Genomic DNA, 24,599 nt, shown 5'->3' with positions numbered 1-24,599 from the left:
TGAACAGGGTAATGATTAAAAGGGTGTCATGAGGTTGACAATCTAAAGCAACAGGTACCAGGAGTAGTGGATGCACTTCGATTGAACTGAATAATGAATGAATGGAAAGAGGAAAGCCTTTCGGTGCTATCGCTATTTGATGAAGAGTCTCCTTCGACAACATGTAAAGCTGGGGTATATGACAATTCCAGGAATGCCCTGTAAGTAATGTTTCCCTCAAATATTTGGGAGCATTGAGCAAATTTTAGGTCTTGTGAGCGTAAAATTTAACGTTGTGGGAATTTTTGCAAATTTCCGGCGTGAACACTGAGACTGTCCCATTACAGTTTTAGACAGAGGCCAAAAGGCTATTGTGGCAAATTGCAGGGAATATTGTAATATTGTATGAATATTGATTGAGCCTGTAGGGATCAGAGTAGACATTCGAATTAGAATAAAGGACTACATTTATTTTATTTTTTGTAGTTTTTTGGGGGGGTAATATGGGTATGGTTTCCATGGTTTTTATTAAAGTACCTCAGTTTCCCCCCCAAACAGTAGGTGGCGTCATGCCCCTCTAGCGTCTGTTTGCGGACCGCTTGTAATACCATAGAGTTAGGAGACCGTCGCGAAACGGGCGGAGCGTCCGAAACCTCACTGTTTTACCACCAACTTATTTAGGATTTTGTCAACAGAAACGCCACTTCTTTCAACAAAAGAAATACCTTCACCGGGTTCTCTAAAGAGGAAGCTTTCTCTATGGTGTTTATACATATATCATTGTTGTTTTTTTTGTTGAGAAGAGGCTAGCTGTTCATTTTGTCGATGCAATGGTAACATTATTAGCTGTCTAATGTTACATATCTAGCTAGATACGTAGCTAAATAACAGTCTTGTGTACATTGGCATACGTCTGTGTAGGTATCACAAAGTATACTAACTAATAGGTGGCCATAATCAAGGTTTTTTTCCCCCGTGAGTCATTTGAAAGACACTGGAAATGGTGTTTATTTTACGGTTACCCAACACGTAACGAGCTATCCTGGCAAGCTTGCTAGCTAAGTTAGCTGGTTTTGTTATGTTTTGAACAGCACGTCGGAGCTAACGTTAGCCACCAAGCCATGGAGACGTGTGTGTGTAGCTAGCTAGTTAACATTAGATACAGCTAGATAGCCCCTGGTTTGTTTACTTTCCTTGGTAGCTAGCTAAGTAACGTTAGCCAATTGATCTTAAATTTCGTTAACTATCTGATTGATATCATGTAACATGAAATTCATCTACTGATGATGCCAAGCTACAGTAGCTCCCAAATAAATCCTCTTAACTCCCATCTGTCATGCTGTTAACTATGTGACAGCCTAGCTCTCTCTCTCTCTCTCTGTGTGTGTGTGTCAACATTTGATAAGTGACATTTGTTTAGCTTATTTTATTATCCGTAACATGAACTTTGACACCTGCTTGTTATAATCGGTTGGGTGTCAAACCACACGCTCTTAATTGGGTGTGAGTTAGTATCTTTATGTCCTTGACACAAAGAAAAACATTACTGCTGGCTTATGATTGTAAAGATAATTGGGTGATATACTGTAGTTTCTAGTTAACAATATGTGTGGTGCCTGTTATCTAACGAACTGTCTGTCTGTCTGTCTGTCATCTCAGATGAACAGCAACGGGAATAAAAGGGCACCGTCTACAGCCACCCAGAGACTGAAACAGGACTACCTCAGGATAAAGAAAGACCCTGTGCCTTACATCTGTGCTGAACCCCTACCATCTAATATCCTCGAATGGTAAGGATTCTCTCTCTCTCTCTCTCTCTCTCTCTCTCTCTACATTTACATTTAAGTCATTTAGCAGACGCTCTTATCCAGAGCGACTTACAAATTGGTGGATTCACCTTATGATATCCAGTGGAACAACCACTTTACAATAGTGCATCTAAATCTTTTAAGGGGGGGGGTTAGAAGGATTACTTTATCCTATCCTAGGTATTCCTTAAATTCCTCGAATGGTAAGGATTCTCTCTCTCTCTCTCTCTCTCTCTCTCTCTCTCTCTCTCTCTCTCTCTCTCTCTCTCCACTCACTCCACTCTCACTTTCTCTCTCCCTCCACTCACTTGCTCCTCTCTCTCTCTCCACTCACTTGCTCCTCTCTCTCTCTCTCTCTCTCTCTCTCTCTCTCTCTCTCTCTCTCTCTCTCTCATATATATATATATATATATATATATTGAAAGGGTATTAGAGTAGGAGTGCTGATCGCTGATCTAGGTTCAGGTCCTCCTGTCCATGTAATCTTATTCATTATGATCTTAAAGGGTACGGGCCATTTTTGAATACGGGCCATTTGGAGTGATGAGTGGCTTCCTCAATCCTCACCTTGTCTCCTTTCTCCTTCATCTGCACTGATCTGAAAACAGAAGGTGAAAACTGGATGATGGTGATTTCATGCTGTGAATGTACTTTTTACCTGTCCCAGTTCTTCTGAGTCAGTGTAAATGAAGGAAAGGAGACCAGAAGGAGGAGGATGCAAGGAAGCTACTTCATTAGACTATTGAGATGCACCCGAGGTCTCTGTGGAAAAACATGTATTGAATTCTAACAGGATCTTTATAGTGTGAATGAATAGTAGACATTTGTTAACTAAATCAGTAATGGTTGTGTTCTTAAAGTGGTAGTACTCAATTGTGTTTTGCAATAAGTGCTTTTTCTTCCCTCTTATCTCCAGGCACTATGTTGTTCGAGGTCCTGAGAAGACCCCATACGAAGGTAAATAATTTCACTTTACGTAAGTTCTCAGTTCTCTGAATAATATCACTTTTAAATTATCCCGTACTAACTATTGTCCTTTAATTCTGTGTCTGACTAAATTGTTCAGAATGTTCCTTTTTTGATTTGCTTAGATTTTCAGAATGATGGATTCATTTTCGACAATATTGTGTTTTATACTAGATTGTCCGTTTTAAGTGATTGAATGTCTTGGTCCTTTGTTCCACAGGGGGATATTATCACGGCAAATTAATATTCCCTCGGGATTTCCCTTTTAAACCACCCAGCATCTACATGATCACACCAAACGGGAGATTTAAGTGTAACACAAGGTAAGAATCAAATTACCCAGAATGCATGTGAACGTACAGTACTAGAAGATACTATGAAGATGGCGCCGTACTGTATAGCCACCGTTTTATGAGCGCCAACCCAACTTAGTTTTTTTTCTGATTCTTTTGGTGTTTTATTTTCATGAAATGTATCCGCTATAATTTATAACCGACAATAACTTTTGAATGTCAAGATCGGCGGTTACTTACCTCACTTTCGGCTTCGAGTGATCTTTATGTAATTCCTCAATTTTCGGAGCATCCAAGAGGAAACGCCGGCGTTGCGTAGACAAGAGAGGAGGAGTTCTGGTTAAGGCGAAGGGAGAGCCACCTCTACCTTCCATTCTATTGGCCAGTCACTTGATAATAAGATGCATGACCTCCGACTTTTGATTGGCTACCAACGTGACACTCGTAACTGGAATATTCTCTGCTTTTCTGAAACATGGTTTTTGGACAAGATACCCTCAATGGCTATGCAACTCAATGGATTTTCTCCATTCACCGAGCGGACAGGACTGAGTGGAGTCAGTGAAATCGAGAGGGGGAAGTGGTTTCCCTCTTCATCAACAAACAACAAATGGTGTCTGCGGGTGGAAGTCTCGACCTATTGCTCACCCGTCTCGGGAATACCTGATGGTCTAATGCCGACCCTTCTACTTCCTGTGGGAGTTTACATCTGTTATCATGACTGTGATTCCACCTCAGGACACAAAAAATAACAAGATGGCATTTAACCAACTGTACGAGGCTATAAACAAGCAGGAAAACTTACACCCGGAGTCTGCTGTTCTGTTTGCCGGCTATTTTAATTCCACATCATTAAGAAACGTGATGCCCAACTTCCTTCACCACTAGGGGGCGATAAAGTCCTAGACCACTGTTACTCTACCCATTTTAATTCCTCATCACTCCTTTTCTCAAAAATATCTTTAGAAAGACAAGATGGCGCCCGAAGAACATGGCTGACATTTTACATTCTCCCAACCAATTGTGCTATTTAAAAAAAATAATAATAATTGCGTTTTGTGTAACTTATTTTTTTTACTTATTGTGTACATAATGTTGCTGCTACCATCTCTTATGACCGAAAAGAACGTGTGGACATCAGAAAAGCGATTACTCACTGTGGACTGGAAGAAACTTTTTCCTTTAACGAGTCCAACGAGAAGGATATCCTGCTTTCATTGGAACAGGCCCAGATCCACGCCTTTTGCGTGAAGAAAAGACGCCAGAAAAGGGGACGCAGATCGGGGATCCTTCTGAGAAGCCGGAGGCAAGCGAGTAAACTCCCAATGCCTTCCATTCTCCTTGCTGACATGCAATCGTTAGAAAATAAGATTGATGACCTACTATTAAGATTATCCTACCAACGGGACATTAAAAACTGTAACATCTTATGTTTCACCGAGACGTGGCAGAACGAAGAAACTGACAATATAGAGCTGGCGGGATTTTCCATGCACCGGCAGAACAGAGACTCTACCTCTGGTAAGACTAGGGGTGGGGGTATGTTTCTATTTGTCAATAACAGCTGGTGCGCGATGTATAATTTTAAAGAAGTCTCGAGGTATTGCTCGCCTGAGGTAGAATACCTTATGATAAGCTGTAGACCACACTATCTACCAAGAGAGTTCTCATCTGTATTATTCATAGCCATCTATTTACCACCACAAAGCGAAGCTGGCACTAAGCCCGCTCTCAACCAACTCTATAATGTAATAAGCAAAGAAGAATATGCTCACCCAGAAGCAGCACTCCTAGTGGCCGGGGGCTTTAATGCAGGCAAACTTAAATCAGTTTTACCAAATTTTTACCAGCATATCATATGTGCAACCAGGGGAATAAAAATCCTAGACCACCTTTACTCCACACACAGAGATGAATACAAAGCTCTCCCTCGCCCTCAATTTGGCAAATCTGACCACAATTCTATCCTCCTGATTCCTGCTTACAAGCAAAAACTAAAGCAGGAAGTACCAGTGACTCGCTCAATACGGAACTGGTCAGGTAACGCGGATGCTACGCTACAGGACTGTTTTGCTAGCACAGACTGGAATATGTTCCGGGATTCATCCACTGACATTGAGGAATACACCACATCAGTCATCAGCTTCATCAATAAGTGCATTGATGACGTCATCACCACAGTGACTGTACGTACATATCCCAACCAGAAGCCATGGATTACAGGCATCATCCGCATCGAGCTAAAGGGTAGAGCTGCCGCTTTCAAGGAGCGGGAGAGTAATCCGGATGCTTATAAGAAATCCCGCTATGCCCTCAGATGAACCATCAAACAAGCAAAGCGTCAATACAGGACTAAGATTGAATCCTACTACACCTGCTCTGACGCTTATCGGATGTGGCAGGGCTTGAAAACTATTACGCACTAGAAAGGGAAACCCAGAAGCGAGCTGCTCAGTGACGTGAGCCTACCAGACAAGCTAAATGCCTTTTATGCTCGCTTCAAGGCAAGCAACACTGAAGCATGCACAAGAGCACCAGCTGTTCTGGATGACTGTGTGATAATGCTCTCGGTAGCCAATGTGAACAAGAACTTTAACCTCTTGGGGCTAGGTGGGACGCTAGCGTGCCACCCGTGGTGCACCCTATCAACAGCAGGTGCATTTCAAGAGCGGCAAATTTGAAACCAAATAAATGTCAAAATTCAAATTTTTCAAACATACAACTATCTTACACCCTTTGAAAGATAAACATCTCCTTAATCTAACCACGTTGTCCGATTTCAAAAAGGTTTTACGGCGAAAGCATAAAGTTAGATTATGTTAGGAGAGTACATTGACAATAGCTGTGTGTAATGTTTTGTCAATTCAAAGACAGGGTCACCAAAACCATAAAACCAGCTAAAATTATGCACTAACCTTTTACAATCTCCATCAGATGACACTCCTAGGACATTATGTTAGACAATGCATGCATTTTTAGTTCTATCAAGTTCATATTTATATCCAAAAACAGCGTTTTACTATGGCATTGATGTTGAGGAAATCGTTTCCATCCGATAACCGGCAGTCAAGTCAGCACCACAAATTAAATAATTAAAATTAGAAAACATTGGTAAATATTATATTGTCATTTAAAGAATTATAGATTTACATCTCTTGAATGCAATCAACTTGCCAGATTTAAAAATAACCTTACTGGGAAATCACACTTTGCAATAATCTGAGCACTGCGCCCAGAAAAATATGCTTTGCTATACAGACAAACGGCCATGTTGGAGAGATCGAAAATACTATGTAAATAATCCATTACCTTTGATTCTCTTCATCAGATGTCACTTCCAGGTATCACAGGTCCATAACGAATGTAGTTTTGTTCAAAAAAGCTCATCATTTATATCCAAAAAGATCCGTGTTGTTAGCACATGATCTAAGCCAGCCGGACTTCTCGTCATGAACGAGGGGAAAAAATAAATTTACGTTCGTTCAAACATGTCAAACGTTGTATAGCATAAATCATTAGGGCCTTTTTTAACCAGAACATGAATAATATTCAAGGTGGACGAATGCATTCTCTTTTTAAAACGTTTTGGAACGAGGGTACCCAACATGACCTCGCGCGCCAGAGTCTAATCGGCCATCACCGTTCCAAGGCTCTTGTTCGGTCAGATCTCATAGTAGAAGATTCAAAACACTTTGTAAAGGCTGGTGACATCTAGTGGAAGCAATAGGAAGTGCCAAAACATTAATCAGCCCCTGTGTGTTTCAATGGCATAGGCTTAAAGGTAATTCAACACATCAGGTATCCACTTCCTGTCAGAAAATGTCTCAGGGTTTTGCCTGCCAAATGAGTTCTGTTATACTCACAGACACCATTCAAACAGTTTTAGAATCTTTAGGGTGTTTTCTATCCATATATAATAAGTATATGCATATTCTAGTTACTGGGTAGGATTAGTAACCAGATTAAATCGGGTACGTTTTTTTATCCAGCCGTGAAAATACTGCCCCCTAGCCCCAACAGGTTAAACAGGTCAACATTCACAAAGCGGCTCGGCCAGATGGATTACCAGGACGTGTACTCAAAGCATGCGCAGACCAACTGTCAAGTGTCTTCACTGACATTTTCAACCTCTCCCTGACCGAGTCTGTAATACCTACATGTTTCAAGCAGACCACCATAGTCTCTGTGCCCAAGGAAGCGAAGGTAACCTGCCTAAATGATTACCGCCTCGTGGCACTCACGTCGGTAGCCATGAAGTGCTTTGAAAGGCTGGTCATGGCTCACATCAACAGCATCCTCCCGGACACCCTAGACCATTCCAATTCGCATACCGCCCCAACAGATACACAGATGACGCAATCTCAATCGCACTCCACACCGCCCTTCTCACCTGGACAAAAGGAACATCTATGTGAGAATGCTGTTCATCGACTACAGCTCAGCGTTCAACACCATAGTGCCCACGAAGCTTATCACTAAGCTAAGGATCCTGGGAGTGAACATCTCCCTCTGCAACTGGATTCATGGACTTCCTTACGGGCTGCCCCCAGATGGTAAGAGTAGGCAACCATACGTCTGCCACCCTGATCCTTAACACTGGGGCCCTCGGGTGTGTACTTAGTCCCCTGTTGTATTCCCTGTTCACCCACGACTGCATGGCCAAACACGACTCCAACACCATCATTAAGTTTGCTGACGACACAACAGTGGTAGGCCTGAGCACCGACAACGATGAGACGGCCTATAGGGAGGTGGTCAGAGAACAGGCAGTGTGGTGCCAGGACAAGAACCTCTCCCTCAATGTGAGCAAGACAAAGGAGCTGATCGTGGACTACAGGATAAGGCGGGCCGAACACGCCCCTATTAACATCGACGGGGCTGTAGTGGAGCGGGTCGAGAGTTTTAAGTTCCTTGGTGTCCACATCACCAACAAACTATCATGGTCCAAGCACACCAAGACAGTCGTAAAGAGGGCACGAGAAAACCTATTCTCCCTCAGGAGACTGAAAAGATTTGGCATGGGCCCCCTGATCCTCAAAAGGTTCTACAGCTGCCCCCCCCCTCCCCCCCCCGTACGCTGCTGCTACTCGCTGTTTGTTATCTATACATAGTCACTTCACCCCCACCTACATGTACAACTAGCCTGTACCCCTGCACACTGACTCAGTACTGGTACCCCCTGTATATAGCCTCCACATTGACTCTGTACCGGTACCCCCTGTATATAGCCTCCACATTGACTCTGTACCGGTACCCCCTGTATATAGCCTCCACATTGACTCTGTACCGGTACCCCCTGTATATAGCCTCCACATTGACTCTGTACCGGTACCCCCTGTATATAGCCTCCACATTGACTCGGTACCGGTACCCCCTGTATATAGCCTCCACATTGACTCTGTACCGGTACCCCCTGTATATAGCCTCCACATTGACTCTGTACCGGTACCCCCTGTATATAGCCTCCACATTGACTCGGGACCGGTACCCCCTGTATATAGCCTCCACACTGACTCTGTACCGGAACCCCCTGTATATAGCCTCCACATTGACTCTGTACCGGTACCCCCCTGTATATAGCCTCCACATTGACTCTGTATCGGTAGCCCCTGTATATAGCCTCCACATTGACTCTGTACCGGTACCCCCCTGTATATAGCCTCCACATTGACTCTGTATCGGTACCCCCCTGTATATAGCCTCCACATTGACTCTGTATCGGTAGCCCCCTGTATATAGCCTCCACATTGACTCTGTATCGGTACCCCCCTGTATATAGCCTCCACATTGACTCTGTACCGGTACCCCCTGTATATAGCCTCCACATTGACTCTGTATCGGTACCCCCTGTATATAGCCTCCACATTGACTCTGTATCGGTACCCCCCTGTATATAGCCTCCACATTGACTCTGTATCGGTACCCCCCTGTATATAGCCTCCACATTGACTCTGTACCGGTACCCCCTGTATATAGCCTCCACATTGACTCTGTACCGGTACCCCCTGTATATAGCCTCCACATTGACTCTGTACCGGTACCCCCCTGTATATAGCCTCCACATTGACTCTGTACCGGTACCCCCTGTATATAGCCTCCACATTGACTCTGTACCGGTACCCCCCTGTATATAGCCTCCACATTGACTCTGTACCGGTACCCCCTGTATATAGTCTCCACATTGACTCTGTACCGGTACCCCCTGTATATAGCCTCCACATTGACTCTGTACCGTAACACCCTGTATATAGCCTCCACATTGACTCTGTACCGGTACCCCCTGTACATAGCCTCCACATTGACTCTGTACCGGTACCCCCTGTATATAGCCTCCACATTGACTCTGTACCGGTACCCCCCTGTATATAGCCTCCACATTGACTCTGTACCGGTACCCCCCTGTATATAGCCTCCACATTGACTCTGTACCGGTACCCCCTGTATATAGCCTCCACATTGACTCTGTACCGGTACCCCCCTGTATATAGCCTCCACATTGACTCTGTACCGGTACCCCCTGTATATAGCCTCCACATTGACTCTGTACCGGTACCCCCTGTATATAGCCTCCACATTGACTCTGTACCGTAACACCCTGTATATAGCCTCCACATTGACTCTGTACCGGTAACCCCCCTGTATATAGCCTCCACATTGACTCTGTACCGGTACCCCCCTGTATATAGCCTCCACATTGACTCTGTACCGGTACCCCCTGTATATAGCCTCCACATTGACTCTGTACCGGTACCCCCTGTATATAGCCTCCACATTGACTCTGTACCGGTACCCCCCTGTATATAGCCTCCACATTGACTCTGTACCGGTACCCCCTGTATATAGCCTCCACATTGACTCTGTACCGGTAGCCCCCTGTATATAGCCTCCACATTGACTCTGTACCGTAACACCCCTGTATATAGCCTCCACATTGACTCTGTACCGGTACCCCCTGTATATAGCCTCCACATTGACTCTGTACCGGTACCCCCTGTATATAGCCTCCACATTGACTCTGTACCGGTACCCCCCTGTATATAGCCTCCACATTGACTCTGTACCGGTACCCCCCTGTATATAGCCTCCACATTGACTCTGTACCGGTACCCCCTGTATATAGCCTCCACATTGACTCTGTATCGGTAGCCCCTGTATATAGCCTCCACATTGACTCTGTACCGGTACCCCCTGTATATAGCCTCCACATTGACTCTGTACCGGTACCCCCCTGTATATAGCCTCCACATTGACTCTGTACCGGTACCCCCTGTATATAGCCTCCACATTGACTCTGTACCGGTACCCCCTGTATTTAGCCTCCACATTGACTCTGTACCGGTACCCCCCTGTATATAGCCTCCACATTGACTCTGTACCGGTACCCCCTGTATATAGCCTCCACATTGACTCTGTACCGGTACCCCCCTGTATATAGCCTCCACATTGACTCTGTACCGGTGCCCCCTGTATATAGCCTCCACATTGACTCTGTACCGGTACCCCCTGTATATAGCCTCCACATTGACTCTGTACCGGTACCCCCTGTATATAGCCTCCACATTGACTCTGTACCGGTACCCCCTGTATATAGCCTCCACATTGACTCTGTACCGGTACCCCCTGTATATAGCCTCCACATTGACTCTGTACCGGTACCCCCCTGTATATAGCCTCCACATTGACTCTGTACCGGTACCCCCTGTATATAGCCTCCACATTGACTCTGTATCGGTAGCCCCTGTATATAGCCTCCACATTGACTCTGTACCGGTACCCCCTGTATATAGCCTCCACATTGACTCTGTACCGGTACCCCCCTGTATATAGCCTCCACATTGACTCTGTACCGGTACCCCCTGTATATAGCCTCCACATTGACTCTGTACCGGTACCCCCTGTATATAGCCTCCACATTGACTCTGTACCGGTACCCCCTGTATATAGCCTCCACATTGACTCTGTACCGGTACCCCCTGTATATAGCCTCCACATTGACTCTGTACCGGTACCCCCTGTATATAGCCTCCACATTGACTCTGTACCGGTGCCCCCTGTATATAGCCTCCACATTGACTCTGTACCGGTACCCCCTGTATATAGCCTCCACATTGACTCTGTACCGGTACCCCCTGTATATAGCCTCCACATTGACTCTGTACCGGTACCCCCTGTATACAGCCTCCACATTGACTCTGTATCGGTAGCCCCTGTATATAGCCTCCACATTGACTCTGTACCGGTACCCCCTGTATATAGCCTCCACATTGACTCTGTACCGGTACCCCCTGTATATAGCCTCCACATTGACTCTGTACCGGTACCCCCCTGTATATAGCCTCCACATTGACTCTGTACCGGTACCCCCTGTATATAGCCTCCACATTGACTCTGTACCGGTACCCCCCTGTATATAGCCTCCACATTGACTCTGTACCGGTACCCCCTGTATATAGCCTCCACATTGACTCTGTACCGGTACCCCCTGTATATAGCCTCCACATTGACTCTGTACCGGTACCCCCTGTATATAGCCTCCACATTGACTCTGTACCGGTACCCCCTGTATATAGCCTCCACATTGACTCTGTACCGGTACCCCCCTGTATATAGCCTCCACATTGACTCTGTACCGTAACACCCTGTATATAGCCTCCACATTGACTCTGTACCGGAACACCCTGTATATAGCCTCCACATTGACTCTGTACCGGTACCCCCTGTATATAGCCTCCACATTGACTCTGTACCGGTACCCCCTGTATATAGCCTCCACATTGACTCTGTACCGGTACCCCCTGTATATAGCCTCCACATTGACTCTGTACCGGTACCCCCTGTATATAGCCTCCACATTGACTCTGTACCGGTACCCCCTGTATTTAGCCTCCACATTGACTCTGTACCGGTACCCCCTGTATATAGCCTCCACATTGACTCTGTACCGGTACCCCCTGTATATAGCCTCCACATTGACTCTGTACCGGTAGCCCCCTGTATATAGCCTCCACATTGACTCTGTACCGTAACACCCCTGTATATAGCCTCCACATTGACTCTGTACCGGTACCCCACTGTATATAGCCTCCACATTGACTCTGTACCGGTACCCCCTGTATATAGCCTCCACATTGACTCTGTACCGGTACCCCCTGTATATAGCCTCCACATTGACTCTGTACCGGTACCCCCTGTATATAGCCTCCACATTGACTCTGTACCGGTACCCCCTGTATATAGCCTCCACATTGACTCTGTACCGGTAGCCCCCTGTATATAGCCTCCACATTGACTCTGTACCGGTACCCCCCTGTATATAGCCTCCACATTGACTCTGTACCGGTACCCCCTGTATATAGCCTCCACATTGACTCTGTACCGGTACCCCCTGTATATAGCCTCCACATTGACTCTGTACCGGTACCCCCTGTATTTAGCCTCCACATTGACTCTGTACCGGTACCCCCTGTATATAGCCTCCACATTGACTCTGTACCGGTACCCCCTGTATATAGCCTCCACATTGACTCTGTACCGGTACCCCCTGTATATAGCCTCCACATTGACTCTGTACCGGTGCCCCCTGTATATAGCCTCCACATTGACTCTGTACCGGTACCCCCTGTATATAGCCTCCACATTGACTCTGTACCGGTACCCCCTGTATATAGCCTCCACATTGACTCTGTACCGGTACCCCCTGTATATAGCCTCCACATTGACTCTGTACCGGTACCCCCCTGTATATAGCCTCCACATTGACTCTGTACCGGTACCCCCCTGTATATAGCCTCCACATTGACTCTGTACCGGTACCCCCTGTATATAGCCTCCACATTGACTCTGTACCGGTAGCCCCCTGTATATAGCCTCCACATTGACTCTGTACCGGTACCCCCCTGTATATAGCCTCCACATTGACTCTGTACCGGTACCCCCTGTATATAGCCTCCACATTGACTCTGTACCGGTACCCCCCTGTATATAGCCTCCACATTGACTCTGTACCGGTACCCCCTGTATTTAGCCTCCACATTGACTCTGTACCGGTACCCCCTGTATATAGCCTCCACATTGACTCTGTACCGGTACCCCCTGTATATAGCCTCCACATTGACTCTGTACCGGTACCCCCTGTATATAGCCTCCACATTGACTCTGTACCGGTGCCCCCTGTATATAGCCTCCACATTGACTCTGTACCGGTACCCCCTGTATATAGCCTCCACATTGACTCTGTACCGGTACCCCCCTGTATATAGCCTCCACATTGACTCTGTACCGGTACCCCCTGTATACAGCCTCCACATTGACTCTGTATCGGTAGCCCCTGTATATAGCCTCCACATTGACTCTGTACCGGTACCCCCTGTATATAGCCTCCACATTGACTCTGTACCGGTACCCCCTGTATATAGCCTCCACATTGACTCTGTACCGGTACCCCCTGTATATAGCCTCCACATTGACTCTGTACCGGTACCCCTGTATATAGCCTCCACATTGACTCTGTACCGGTACCCCCTGTATATAGCCTCCACATTGACTCTGTACCGGTACCCCCTGTATATAGCCTCCACATTGACTCTGTACCGGTACCCCCTGTATATAGCCTCCACATTGACTCTGTACCGGTACCCCCTGTATATAGCCTCCACATTGACTCTGTACCGGTACCCCCTGTATATAGCCTCCACATTGACTCTGTACCGGTACCCCCTGTATATAGCCTCCACATTGACTCTGTACCGTAACCCCCTGTATATAGCCTCCACATTGACTCTGTACCGTAACACCCTGTATATAGCCTCCACATTGACTCTGTACCGGTACCCCCTGTATATAGCCTCCACATTGACTCTGTACCGGTACCCCCCTGTATATAGCCTCCACATTGACTCTGTACCGGTACCCCCTGTATATAGCCTCCACATTGACTCTGTACCGGTACCCCCTGTATATAGCCTCCACATTGACTCTGTACCGGTACCCCCTGTATATAGCCTCCACATTGACTCTGTACCGGTACCCCCCTGTATATAGCCTCCACATTGACTCTGTACCGGTACCCCCTGTATATAGCCTCCACATTGACTCTGTACCGGTACCCCCTGTATATAGCCTCCACATTGACTCTGTACCGGTACCCCCTGTATATAGCCTCCACACTGACTCTGTACCGGTACCCCCTGTATATAGCCTCCACATTGACTCTGTACCGGTACCCCCTGTATATAGCCTCCACATTGACTCTGTACCGGTACCCCCTGTATATAGCCTCCACACTGACTCTGTACCGGTACCCCCTGTATATAGCCTCCACATTGACTCTGTACCGGTACCCCCTGTATATAGCCTCCACATTGACTCTGTACCGGTACCCCCTGTATATAGCCTCCACATTGACTCTGTACCGGTACCCCCTGTATATAGCCTCCACATTGACTCTGTACCGGTACCCCCTGTATATAGCCTCCACATTGACTCTGTACCGGTACCCCCTGTATATAGCCTCCACATTGACTCTGTACTGGTACCCCCTGTATATAGCCTCCACACTGACTCTGTACCGGTACCCCCCTGTATATAGCCTCCACATTGACTCTGTACCGGTACCCCCTGTATATAGCCTCCACATTGACTCTGTACCGGTACCCCTGTATATAGCCTCCACATTGACTCTGTACCGGTGCCCCCTGTATTTAGCCTCCACATTGACTCTGTACCGGTACCCCCTGTATATAGCCTCCACACTGACTCTGTACCGGTACCCCCTGTATATAGCCTCCACATTGACTCTGTACCGGTACCCCCTGTATATAGCCTCCACATTGACTCTGTACCGGTACCCCCTGTATATAGCCTCCACATTGACTCTGTACCGGTACCCCTGTATATAGCCTCCACATTGACTCTGTACCGGTACCCCTGTATATAGCCTCCACATTGACTCTGTACCGGTACCCCCTGTATATAGCCTCCACATTGACTCTGTACCGGTACCCCCTGTATATAGCCTCCACATTGACTCTGTACCGGTACCCCCTGTATATAGCCTCCACATTGACTCTGTACCGGTACCCCCTGTATATAGCCTCCACATTGACTCTGTACCGGTACCCCCTGTATATAGCCTCCACATTGACTCTGTACCGGTACCCCCTGTATATAGCCTCCACATTGACTCTGTACCAGTACCCCCTGTATATAGCCTCCACATTGACTCTGTACCGGTACCCCCTGTATATAGCCTCCACATTGACTCTGTACCGGTACCCCCTGTATATAGCCTCCACATTGACTCTGTACCGGTACCCCCTGTATATAGCCTCCACATTGACTCTGTACCGGTACCCCCCTGTATATAGCCTCCACATTGACTCTGTACCGGTGCCCCCTGTATATAGCCTCCACATTGACTCTGTACCGGTACCCCCTGTATATAGCCTCCACATTGACTCTGTACCGGTACCCCCTGTATATAGCCTCCACATTGACTCTGTACCGGTACCCCCTGTATATAGCCTCCACATTGACTCTGTACCGGTACCCCCTGTATATAGCCTCCACATTGACTCTGTACCGGTACCCCCTGTATATAGCCTCCACATTGACTCTGTACCGGTGCCCCCTGTATTTAGCCTCGTTATTGTTATTCTTATTGTGTTACTTTTTATTATTACTTTTTATTTTAGTCTACTTGGTGAATATTTTCTTCTTGTTGAACTGCACTGTTGGTTAAGGGCTTGTAAAGTCAGAATTTCACAGTAAAGTCTACACTTGATGTATTCGGCGCATGTGACAAATAAAGCTTGATTTGATATTTAATGCTAGGCAGGAAGTTAAGTTAATAAACTGTGCCCTTTATGTGACCTATGGCCCCATTCCTCCCTAATCAGTGACTACAACCATGTGATTGCCTTTCCCTTACTTAGTAATGTTCCAAGCCCCTGGCTCATATCCAACCTTAATTCACCCCCCACCATATACATTCCTCCTACAGATAACCATTATCTTCTGGTGTAACAAGTGTTTTCAAATTACAACCCAACAGCTGAAACTTCTCCTTTCCATAGGAAGTCTAACAGTAACATGTTACTGACAGAATGTAAACGTTCTGCATTCCCCTCAGTAACACGAATAAGGATATTTTATAAGTCAGAACCCGTCAATGTAAGTAAATAATTAGTCTAGTGTACATGTCAAACTGTACGTGATATAGCCTATTTGTATTGGCTGCAGATGTTGACATGAGAGAGGCGCCTGAAAATGTAAAATAAACTTTTTAATGAGACTTTGAATTACATATACAGTACCAGTCAAAAGTTTGGACACACCTACTCATTTGAGGGTTTTTCTTTATTTTTTACTATTTTCTACATTGTAGAATAATAGTGAAGACATCAAAACTATGAAATAACACATATGGAATCATGTAGTAACCAAAAAAGTGTTAAACAAATCTAAATATATTTTATATTTGAGATTCTTCAAAGTAGCCACCCTTTGCCTTGATAACAGCTTTGCACACTCTTGGCATTCTCTCAACCAGCTTCATGAGGTAGTCACCTGGAATGCATTTCAATTAACAGGTGTGCCTCGTTAAAAGTTAATTTGTGGAATTTCTTTCCTTCTTAATGTGTTTGAGCCAATCAGTTGTGTTGTGACAAGGTAGGGGTGGTATACAGAAGATATGAGTAGGTGTTCGAAAACTTTTGACCGGTTGTGTGTGTGTGTATGTATGTATGTATGTATGTACACACACACAGCACAGAGGTCATCTTTTGTACTATGGAGGAGAGTAGATTGACAGGCTAATGCTGTTCGTTACTGATTATTGACGAAAAGTCAATGTGGACAGTTCAATAAGGACGCGAGCCGTTGCATTCCCGATGTCTCTCGTAGCCTACGTTGGAGTTGTGATGCCTGTGAAAGGGACCGAATCACGTGACGGACATTAGCTAATAACAATTAAGATATCTAAGAGGACCCTGCTGTGAGTGAGAGGTGCTTTGGAGCACGGCGATTGACAGTCGGGACAAGGTAATTGTAATTATTATTTTCGGGTTTGAGAAAATCTGCAAGTAAGAATGGGAGAAAAATCCCAAATCCAGATGTACAGAGCTGATCGATGCCCAAGACGACTCAAAGCTGTAATCGCCTTCCGAAGGTGCCTCTACAAAGTATTGACTCAGGGATGTGAATACATAGGTAAATGAGATATTTCTGTATTTCATTTTCAATACATTTTCAAAAATGTATAAAAAAAACAACATGTTTTCACATTGTTGTTATGGGGTATTGTGTGTAGATGAGTGAGAAACTATATTGAATCAATTTGGAATTCAGACTGTAACACATAAAAATGTCAAGGGATATGAATACTTTTTGAAAGCAGTCTCTCTACCTCCAACTCTCCAGTATCCCTGCACATTTGTAAATATGGTATTGGAACTGACCCTTTATATACACTACGTGACCAAATGTATGTGGACACCTGCTCGTCGAACATCTCATTCCAAAATCATGGGCATTCCTATGGTGTTGGTCCCACCCCCCTTTGCTGCTATAACAGCCTCCACTCTTCTGGGAAGGCTTTCCACTAGATGTTGGAACATTGCTGCTATAACAGCCCCCACTCTTCTGGGAAAGCTTTCCACTAGATGTTGGATCATTGCTGCGGGGGACTTGCTTCCATTCAGCCACGAGCATTAGTGAGGCCGGGCACTGATGTTGGGCGATTAGGCCTGGCTCGCAGTCGGCGTTTCAATTCAACCCAAAGGAATGCTAGATGGGGTTGAGATCAGGGCTCTGTGCAGGCCAGTCAAGTTCTTCCACACCGATCTCGACAAACAATTTCTGTATGGACGTCGCTTTGTCCACGGGGGGCCTTGTCATGCTGAAACAGGAAAGGGCCTCCCCCAAACTGTTGCCACAAAGTTGGAAGCACAGAATAGTCTAGAATGTCAGCCCTAGACCATTATTCCTCCTCCACCAAACTTTACAGTTGGCACTATTCATTGGGGCAGGTAGCGTTCTCCTGGCATCCGCCAAACCCAGATTCGTCCGTCGGACTACCAGATGGTGAAGCTTGATTCATCACTCCAGAGAACCCGTTTCCACTGCTCCAAAGTCCAATGCCACCGAGCTTTACACCACTCCAGGAGACGCTTGGCATTGAGCATGGTGTTCTTAGGCTTGTGTGCGGCTGCTCAGCCATGGAAACACATTTCTTGAAGCTCCCGAGGAAAAGTTATTGTGCTGACGTTGCTTCCAGAGGCAGTTTGGAACTTCGGTAGTGGAGTGTTGAAACAGAGGACAGACCATTTTTTACGAGCTTCAGCACTCTGCGGTCCCGTTCTGTGAGCTTGTGTGGCCTACCACTTCGTTGCTGAGCCGTTGTTGCTCCTTGGCGTTAACAGCACTTACAGTTGACCGGTGGCAACTCTAGCAGGGCAGAAATTTGCTTAATTTTATACACCTGTCAGTAACGGGTGTGACTGAAGTAGCCAAATCCACTAATTTGAAGTCGTGTCCACATACTTTTGTGTGTGTATATATAGTGTAACTTAATTACTCTATTGTGTTCTTCTTTTCTTTTTTTAAACTTTTTTTTCTACCTTGTTGTTTTTAGTTCTAAATCATTACTCCATTGTTGGGTTTTGAGCTGAAAGAAAGGCATTTCACTGTACTTGTGCTCGTGACGTTAAAACTTCACCATGGATCTAAGTACATATCATAAATGGGTGTATTTTAGTCTCAGGGTTCAAACTATGGAACTGTCTTCTGTTAAATCATTTCATCCATTTCCTGCTGTCTTTTCCTGAGTGTGTCACGATATGTCTCTTCCCCCTCCTGACGGAGTGTGTCACGGTCTGTCTCTTCCCCCTCCTGACGGAGTGTGTAAAGGACGGTCTGTCTCTTCCTTCCCCCTCCTGGCTGAGTGTGTAAAGGACGGTCTGTCTCTTCCTGCCCCCTCCTGGCTGAGTGTGTAAAGGACGATCTGTCTCTTCCTTCCCCCTCCTGGCTGAGTGTGTAAAGGACGATCTGTCTCTTCCTTCCCCCTCCTGGCTGAGTGTGTAAAGGACGGTCTGTCTCTTCCCCCTCCTGGCTGAGTGTGTAAAGGACGGTCTGTCTCTTCCTTCCCCCTCCTGGCTGAGTGTGTAAAGGACGGTCTGTCTCTTCCCCCTCCTGGCTGAGTGTGTAAAGGACGATCTGTCTCTTCCCCCTCCTGGCTGAGTGTGTAAAGGACGGTCTGTCTCTTCCTTCCCCCTCCTGGCTGAGTGTGTAAAGGACGATCTGTCTCTTCCTTTCCCCTCCTGGCTGAGTGTGTAAAGGACGATCTGTCTCTTCCCCCTCCTGGCTGAGTGTGTAAAGGACGGTCTGTCTCTTCCTTCCCCCTCCTGGCTGAGTGTGTAAAGGACGGTCTGTCTCTTCCTTCCCCCTCCTGGCTGAGTGTGTAAAGGACGGTCTGTCCCTTCCCCCTCCTGGCTGAGTGTGTAAAGGACGGTCTGTCTCTTCCCCCTCCTGGCTGAGTGTGTAAAGGACGATCTGTCTCTTCCCCCTCCTGGCTGAGTGTGTAAAGGACGGTCTGTCTCTTCCCCCTCCTGGCTGAGTGTGTAAAGGACGATCTGTCTCTTCCCCCTCCTGGCTGAGTGTGTAAAGGACGGTCTGTCTCTTCCCCCCTCCTGGCTGAGTGTGTAAAGGACGATCTGTCTCTTCCTTCCCCCTCCTGGCTGAGTGTGTAAAGGACGGTCTGTCTCTTCCTTCCCCCTCCTGGCTGAGTGTGTAAAGGACGATCTGTCTCTTCCTTCCCCCTCCTGGCTGAGTGTGTAAAGGACGGTCTGTCTCTTCCTTCCCCCTCCTGGCTGAGTGTGTAAAGGACGGTCTGTCTCTTCCTTCCCCCTCCTGGCTGAGTGTGTAAAGGACGGTCTGTCTCTTCCTTCCCCCTCCTGGCTGAGTGTGTAAAGGACGGTCTGTCTCTTCCTTTCCCCTCCTGGCTGAGTGTGTAAAGGACGGTCTGTCTCTTCCTTCCCCCTCCTGGCTGAGTGTGTAAAGGACGATCTGTCTCTTCCTTTCCCCTCCTGGCTGAGTGTGTAAAGGACGATCTGTCTCTTCCTTCCCCCTCCTGGCTGAGTGTGTAAAGGACGATTTGTCTCTTCCCCCTCCTGGCTGAGTGTGTAAAGGACGGTCTGTCTCTTCCCCCTCCTGGCTGAGTGTGTAAAGGACGATTTGTCTCTTCCCCCTCCTGGCTGAGTGTGTAAAGGACGGTCTGTCTCTTCCTTTCCCCTCCTGGCTGAGTGTGTAAAGGACGATTTGTCTCTTCCCCCTCCTGGCTGAGTGTGTAAAGGACGGTCTGTCTCTTCCTTTCCCCTCCTGGCTGAGTGTGTAAAGGACGGTCTGTCTCTTCCTTCCCCCTCCTGGCTGAGTGTGTAAAGGACGATTTGTCTCTTCCCCCAGGTTATGTCTGTCCATCACTGATTTCCACCCGGACACGTGGAACCCAGCCTGGTCCGTCTCCACCATCCTGACAGGCCTGCTCAGCTTCATGGTGGAGAAAGGCCCCACTCTGGGCAGTATCGAGACCTCCGACTACACTGTGAGTTGGTATTACTGACCTTTAGTATGATTGACTTCATCCTCATCCTCATCAATCTACACACAATACCTCATCATGACAAAGCGAAAACAGATTTTTGGACATTTATTAACAAAAAATGAAATACTGTATTTACATACGTATTGCTATGAGAATCTAAATTTAGCTCAGGTGCATCCTGTTTCCATTGATCATCCTTGAGATGTTTCTACAACTTGATTGGAGTCCACCTGTGGTAAATTCAATTGATTGGACATGATTTGGAAAGGCACACACCTGTCTATATAAAGGTCCCACAGATGACAGTGCATGTCAGAGCAAAAACCAAGCCATGAAGTCTAAGGAATTGTCCATAGATCTCTGAGACAGGATTGTGTCAAGGCACAGATTTGGGGAAGGGTACCAAAAAATGTCTGCAGCATTGAAGGTCCCCAAAAACACAGTGGCCTCCATCATTGTTAAATGGGATTGAACCACCAAGACTCTTCCTAGCCAAACTGAGCAGTCGAGAGAGAAGGGCCTTGGTCATGGAGGTGACCAACAACCTGATGGTCACTCTGACAGAGCTCCAGAGTTCCTCTGTGGAGATGGAAGAACCTTCCTGAAGGACAACCATCTCTGCAGCACTCCACCAATCAGGCCTTTATGGTAGAGTGGCCAGGAGGAAGCCACTCCTCAGTAAAAGGCACATGACAACCCGCTTGGAGTTTTCCAAACGGCACCTAAAGGACTCTCAGACCATGAGAAATAAGATTCTCTGGTCTGATGAAATCAAGATTGAACTCTTTGGCCTGAATACCAAGTGTCACGTCTGGAGGAAACCAGGCACCATCCCTACGGTGAAGCATGGTGGTGGCAGCATCATGCTGTGGTGATGTTTTCAGCAGCAGGGACTGGGAGACTAGTCAGGATCAAAGGAATGATGACCCGAGCAAAGTACAGAGAGATCCTTGATGAAAACCTGCTCCGGACCTCAGACTGGGGGCGACGGTTCACCTTCAAAACAACGACAACGACCCTAAGCAGACAGCCAAGACAACGCAAGAGTGGCTTCGGGACAAGTCAGAGCCCGGACCTGAACCCTGATCGAACGTCTCTGGAGAGATCTGAGATGTTGTCTTGTTGGAAGGTCAAAGGTCATGGTCTTGGAATCCTGTTTATTGACATTTTATCAGGTTCTAATGCAGATGTGAATGTAATGTCAGTCATATAGTAGTTAGGATGAATGACTGTGTTGTTGGCATTGTTTGCCTTATTTTCTGAATGATTGTTGCTCCTTTGGCTATTTTATTGTTTTGTTTATTTCCTCCAGAAAAGACAGCTGTCGGCCCAGAGTTTGACTTTCAACCTGAAGGACAAGGTGTTCTGTGAACTGTTTCCTGATGCAGTCGATGTGAGTCTGACTTGAAATAATTTACTAAACACAGATGCTATGTCAAAACAAACTAGTGAGTAGCATTACTTCATCTACTGACTGACTCCTATCCTTCTCCTCTCCGCTCTCTCTTCCCTCCATTTCTCTCTTCCAACCCTCACCTCTATTTTCCCTCCCTCTCTCTCTTCCCTCCCTCTCCCTCTCTCTCTTCCCTCCCTCTCCCTCTCTCTCTTCCCTCTCTCTCTTCTCCTCTCCGCTCTCTCTTCCCTCCCTCCCTCCCTCCCTCCTTCCCTCCCTACCTCTCTTCCCTCCCTCCCTCCATTTCTCTCTTCCAACCCTCACCTCTCTTTTCCCTCCCTCCCTCTCTCTTCTCTCTCTTCCCTCCCTCTCCCTCTCCCCTCACTCCCTCTCTCCAGGAGATCAAGCAGAAGCAGAAGGCCCAGGAGGAGTTGAGCACCCGCCCACAGCCCCTCCCCCTCCCAGACGTGGTTCCCGACGGCGACTTTCACCACGGCAACTACGAAATCCCCGCCCTCAACGGAGGCCATGCCCCCTTGGGCCCTGCAATGCTCGCCCCAGACCTACAGCAGCCCAATCGGAATCACGGACTGCTTGGCGGGGCCTTGGCTAACCTGTTTGTGATTGTGGGGTTCGCTGCATTTGCCTACACGGTGAAGTACGTGCTGCGGAGCATCGCCCAGGAGTGAGAGAGGAGAGAGCTGAAGAAAAGGGGACAGTTAACCCTCGGGCCAGTTACAGGACTATTAGAGGATTTAAACATGCGGGGGGGGGGATGAATGGAACGGGGTTGGTTTATGATCCTCTCTGTGCTTATGACCCAGAGACCAGGTGGAAGTGCTTGACTCGTGGGTCGTATAGGGAAGCATAGACATTTAAGTTAAGGTAGATTGGTGATTCTCTGTGAAAAGCAACGTTAACATTGTATAGCAATGTGGCTTGACAGCCATGTTGACCGTAGGCTTAATTCATTGTTCTTCTCCACATCATTTCTCTGAATCCGCCGTGGTGTCTGTGTGCTAGATCAATTCTATCTGTTGTGCCGCCATGTTGGTTGATCCCTGTAAAGAATCATGTGGAATTTGGAACCATGTTTCTGTTCTGCCTGTTCCAGTTTTATGTAGGAGGAGATGGATAGCTCTCTGTTGCCGGGGAGAACAAGATTAAGTGTTCCCCTTCTGTGTCACCTGTAAGACAAACAGACTCCACCCCCAAGATATCCTCTCTCCAGGTGTCCCCCAAGGACGGTCTGCTGTCCCCAGGGACGGTCTGCTGTCCCCAGGGACGGCCAGGGACGGTCTGCTGTCCCCAGGGACGGTCTGCTGTCCCCAGGGACGGTCTGCTGTCCCCAGGGACGGTCTGCTGTCCCCAGGGACGGCCAGGGACGGTCTGCTGTCCCCAGGGACGGCCAGGGATGGTCTGCTGTCCCCAGGGACGGTCTGCTGTCCCCAGGGACGGTCTGCTGTCCCCAGGAACGGTCTGCTGTCCCCAGGGACGGTCTGCTGTCCCCAGGGACGGCCAGGGACGGTCTGCTGTCCCCAGGGACGGCCAGGGATGGTCTGCTGTCCCCAGGGACGGTCTGCTGTCCCCAGGGACAGCTGGCTGTTCTGAGTCTCAAACCAATGTTCAACTGAAACTCATATGGCATTTTGTATTTATTTATTTTAATTAGGCTCATCAATATGAGTATTATCAATAACAACACGATAAAACCTGTTGTAGTCACCCCCCCCCCCAGGGCCTTTACCAAAATGGCTGACGGCTCTTTTCCGGGTGTCTTCTTCTGTTTCAGAACACATTTAGGATAGCATTGCCATGCTCCATCCACCCTGTTATCTAGCCTAACCCCCATACATACCATTCCTTATATAGTATACTACAGTAAATAGTACATTTGATCAGGGCTGTGCTCCATCCACCCTGTTATCTAGCCTAACCCCCATACATACCATTCCTTATATAGTATACTACTTTTGACCAGGGCCCGGCTAGTGCAGTATATAGTATACTACTTTTGACCAGGGCCCGGCTAGTGCAGTATATAGTATAGTACTTTTGACCAGGCCCGGCTAGTGCAGTAAATAGTATACTACTTTTGACCAGGGCCCGGCTAGTGCAGTAATAGTATACTACTTTTGACCAGGGCCCGGCTAGTGCAGTATATAGTATACTACTTTTGACCAGGGCCTGGCTAGTGCAGTATATAGTATACTACTTTTGACCAGGGCCCGGCTAGTGCAGTATATAGTATACTACTTTTGACCAGGGCCCGGCTAGTGCAGTATATAGTATACTACATTTTATCAGGGCCCGGCTAGTGCAGTATATAGTATACTACTTTTGACCAGGGCCTGGCTAGTGCAGTATATAGTATACTACATTTTATCAGGGCCCGGCTAGTGCAGTAAATACTACATTTGATCAGGGCCCGGCTAGTGCAGTAAATAGTACATTTGATCAGGGCTGTGCTCCATCAACCCTGTTATCTAGCCTAACCCCCATACATACCATTCCTTATATAGTATACTACAGTATATAGTACATTTGATCAGGGCTGTGCTCCA

General features: G+C 47.1%; 1 protein-coding gene across 4 annotated transcripts; it reads left to right on the top strand.

The window, feature by feature from the left end:
* The first annotated feature begins 579 nt into the window (after positions 1 to 579).
* Positions 580 to 23,123, top strand: LOC106566228 (ubiquitin-conjugating enzyme E2 J2). Of its 4 annotated transcripts, none has more exons than XM_014134104.2 (7): positions 580 to 741; positions 1,639 to 1,769; positions 2,704 to 2,744; positions 2,974 to 3,076; positions 20,504 to 20,642; positions 21,955 to 22,035; positions 22,434 to 23,123. In XM_014134104.2, exons 1-7 carry the CDS (start codon positions 739 to 741, stop codon positions 22,722 to 22,724), a joined length of 789 nt encoding a protein of 262 aa, XP_013989579.2. In that variant the 5' UTR covers positions 580 to 738; the 3' UTR covers positions 22,725 to 23,123. The 4 variants fall into 4 exon arrangements, with proteins under 4 accessions (XP_013989579.2, XP_045547923.1, XP_013989580.2 ...); XM_045691967.1 differs by having other exon boundaries at positions 2,704 to 2,763; XM_014134105.2 differs by having other exon boundaries at positions 582 to 812.
* Positions 23,124 to 24,599: the final 1,476 nt, after the last annotated feature.

The sequence above is a fragment of the Salmo salar genome, chromosome ssa12, assembly GCF_905237065.1.
Source record: "Salmo salar chromosome ssa12, Ssal_v3.1, whole genome shotgun sequence".
NCBI classification, from domain to species: domain Eukaryota; kingdom Metazoa; phylum Chordata; class Actinopteri; order Salmoniformes; family Salmonidae; genus Salmo; species Salmo salar.
This window is presented reverse-complemented; position numbering and strand designations above follow the sequence as displayed.

What these genes read in the sequence shown, in the direction of transcription:
- LOC106566228 (XM_014134104.2), top strand. An exon ending in CCATCTAATATCCTCGAATG is followed by an intron (nt 1,770 to 2,703) that starts GTAAGGATTCTC and finishes TCTTATCTCCAG; the next exon opens with GCACTATGTTGTTCGAGGTC. An exon ending in TCGAGACCTCCGACTACACT is followed by an intron (nt 20,643 to 21,954) that starts GTGAGTTGGTAT and finishes TATTTCCTCCAG; the next exon opens with AAAAGACAGCTGTCGGCCCA.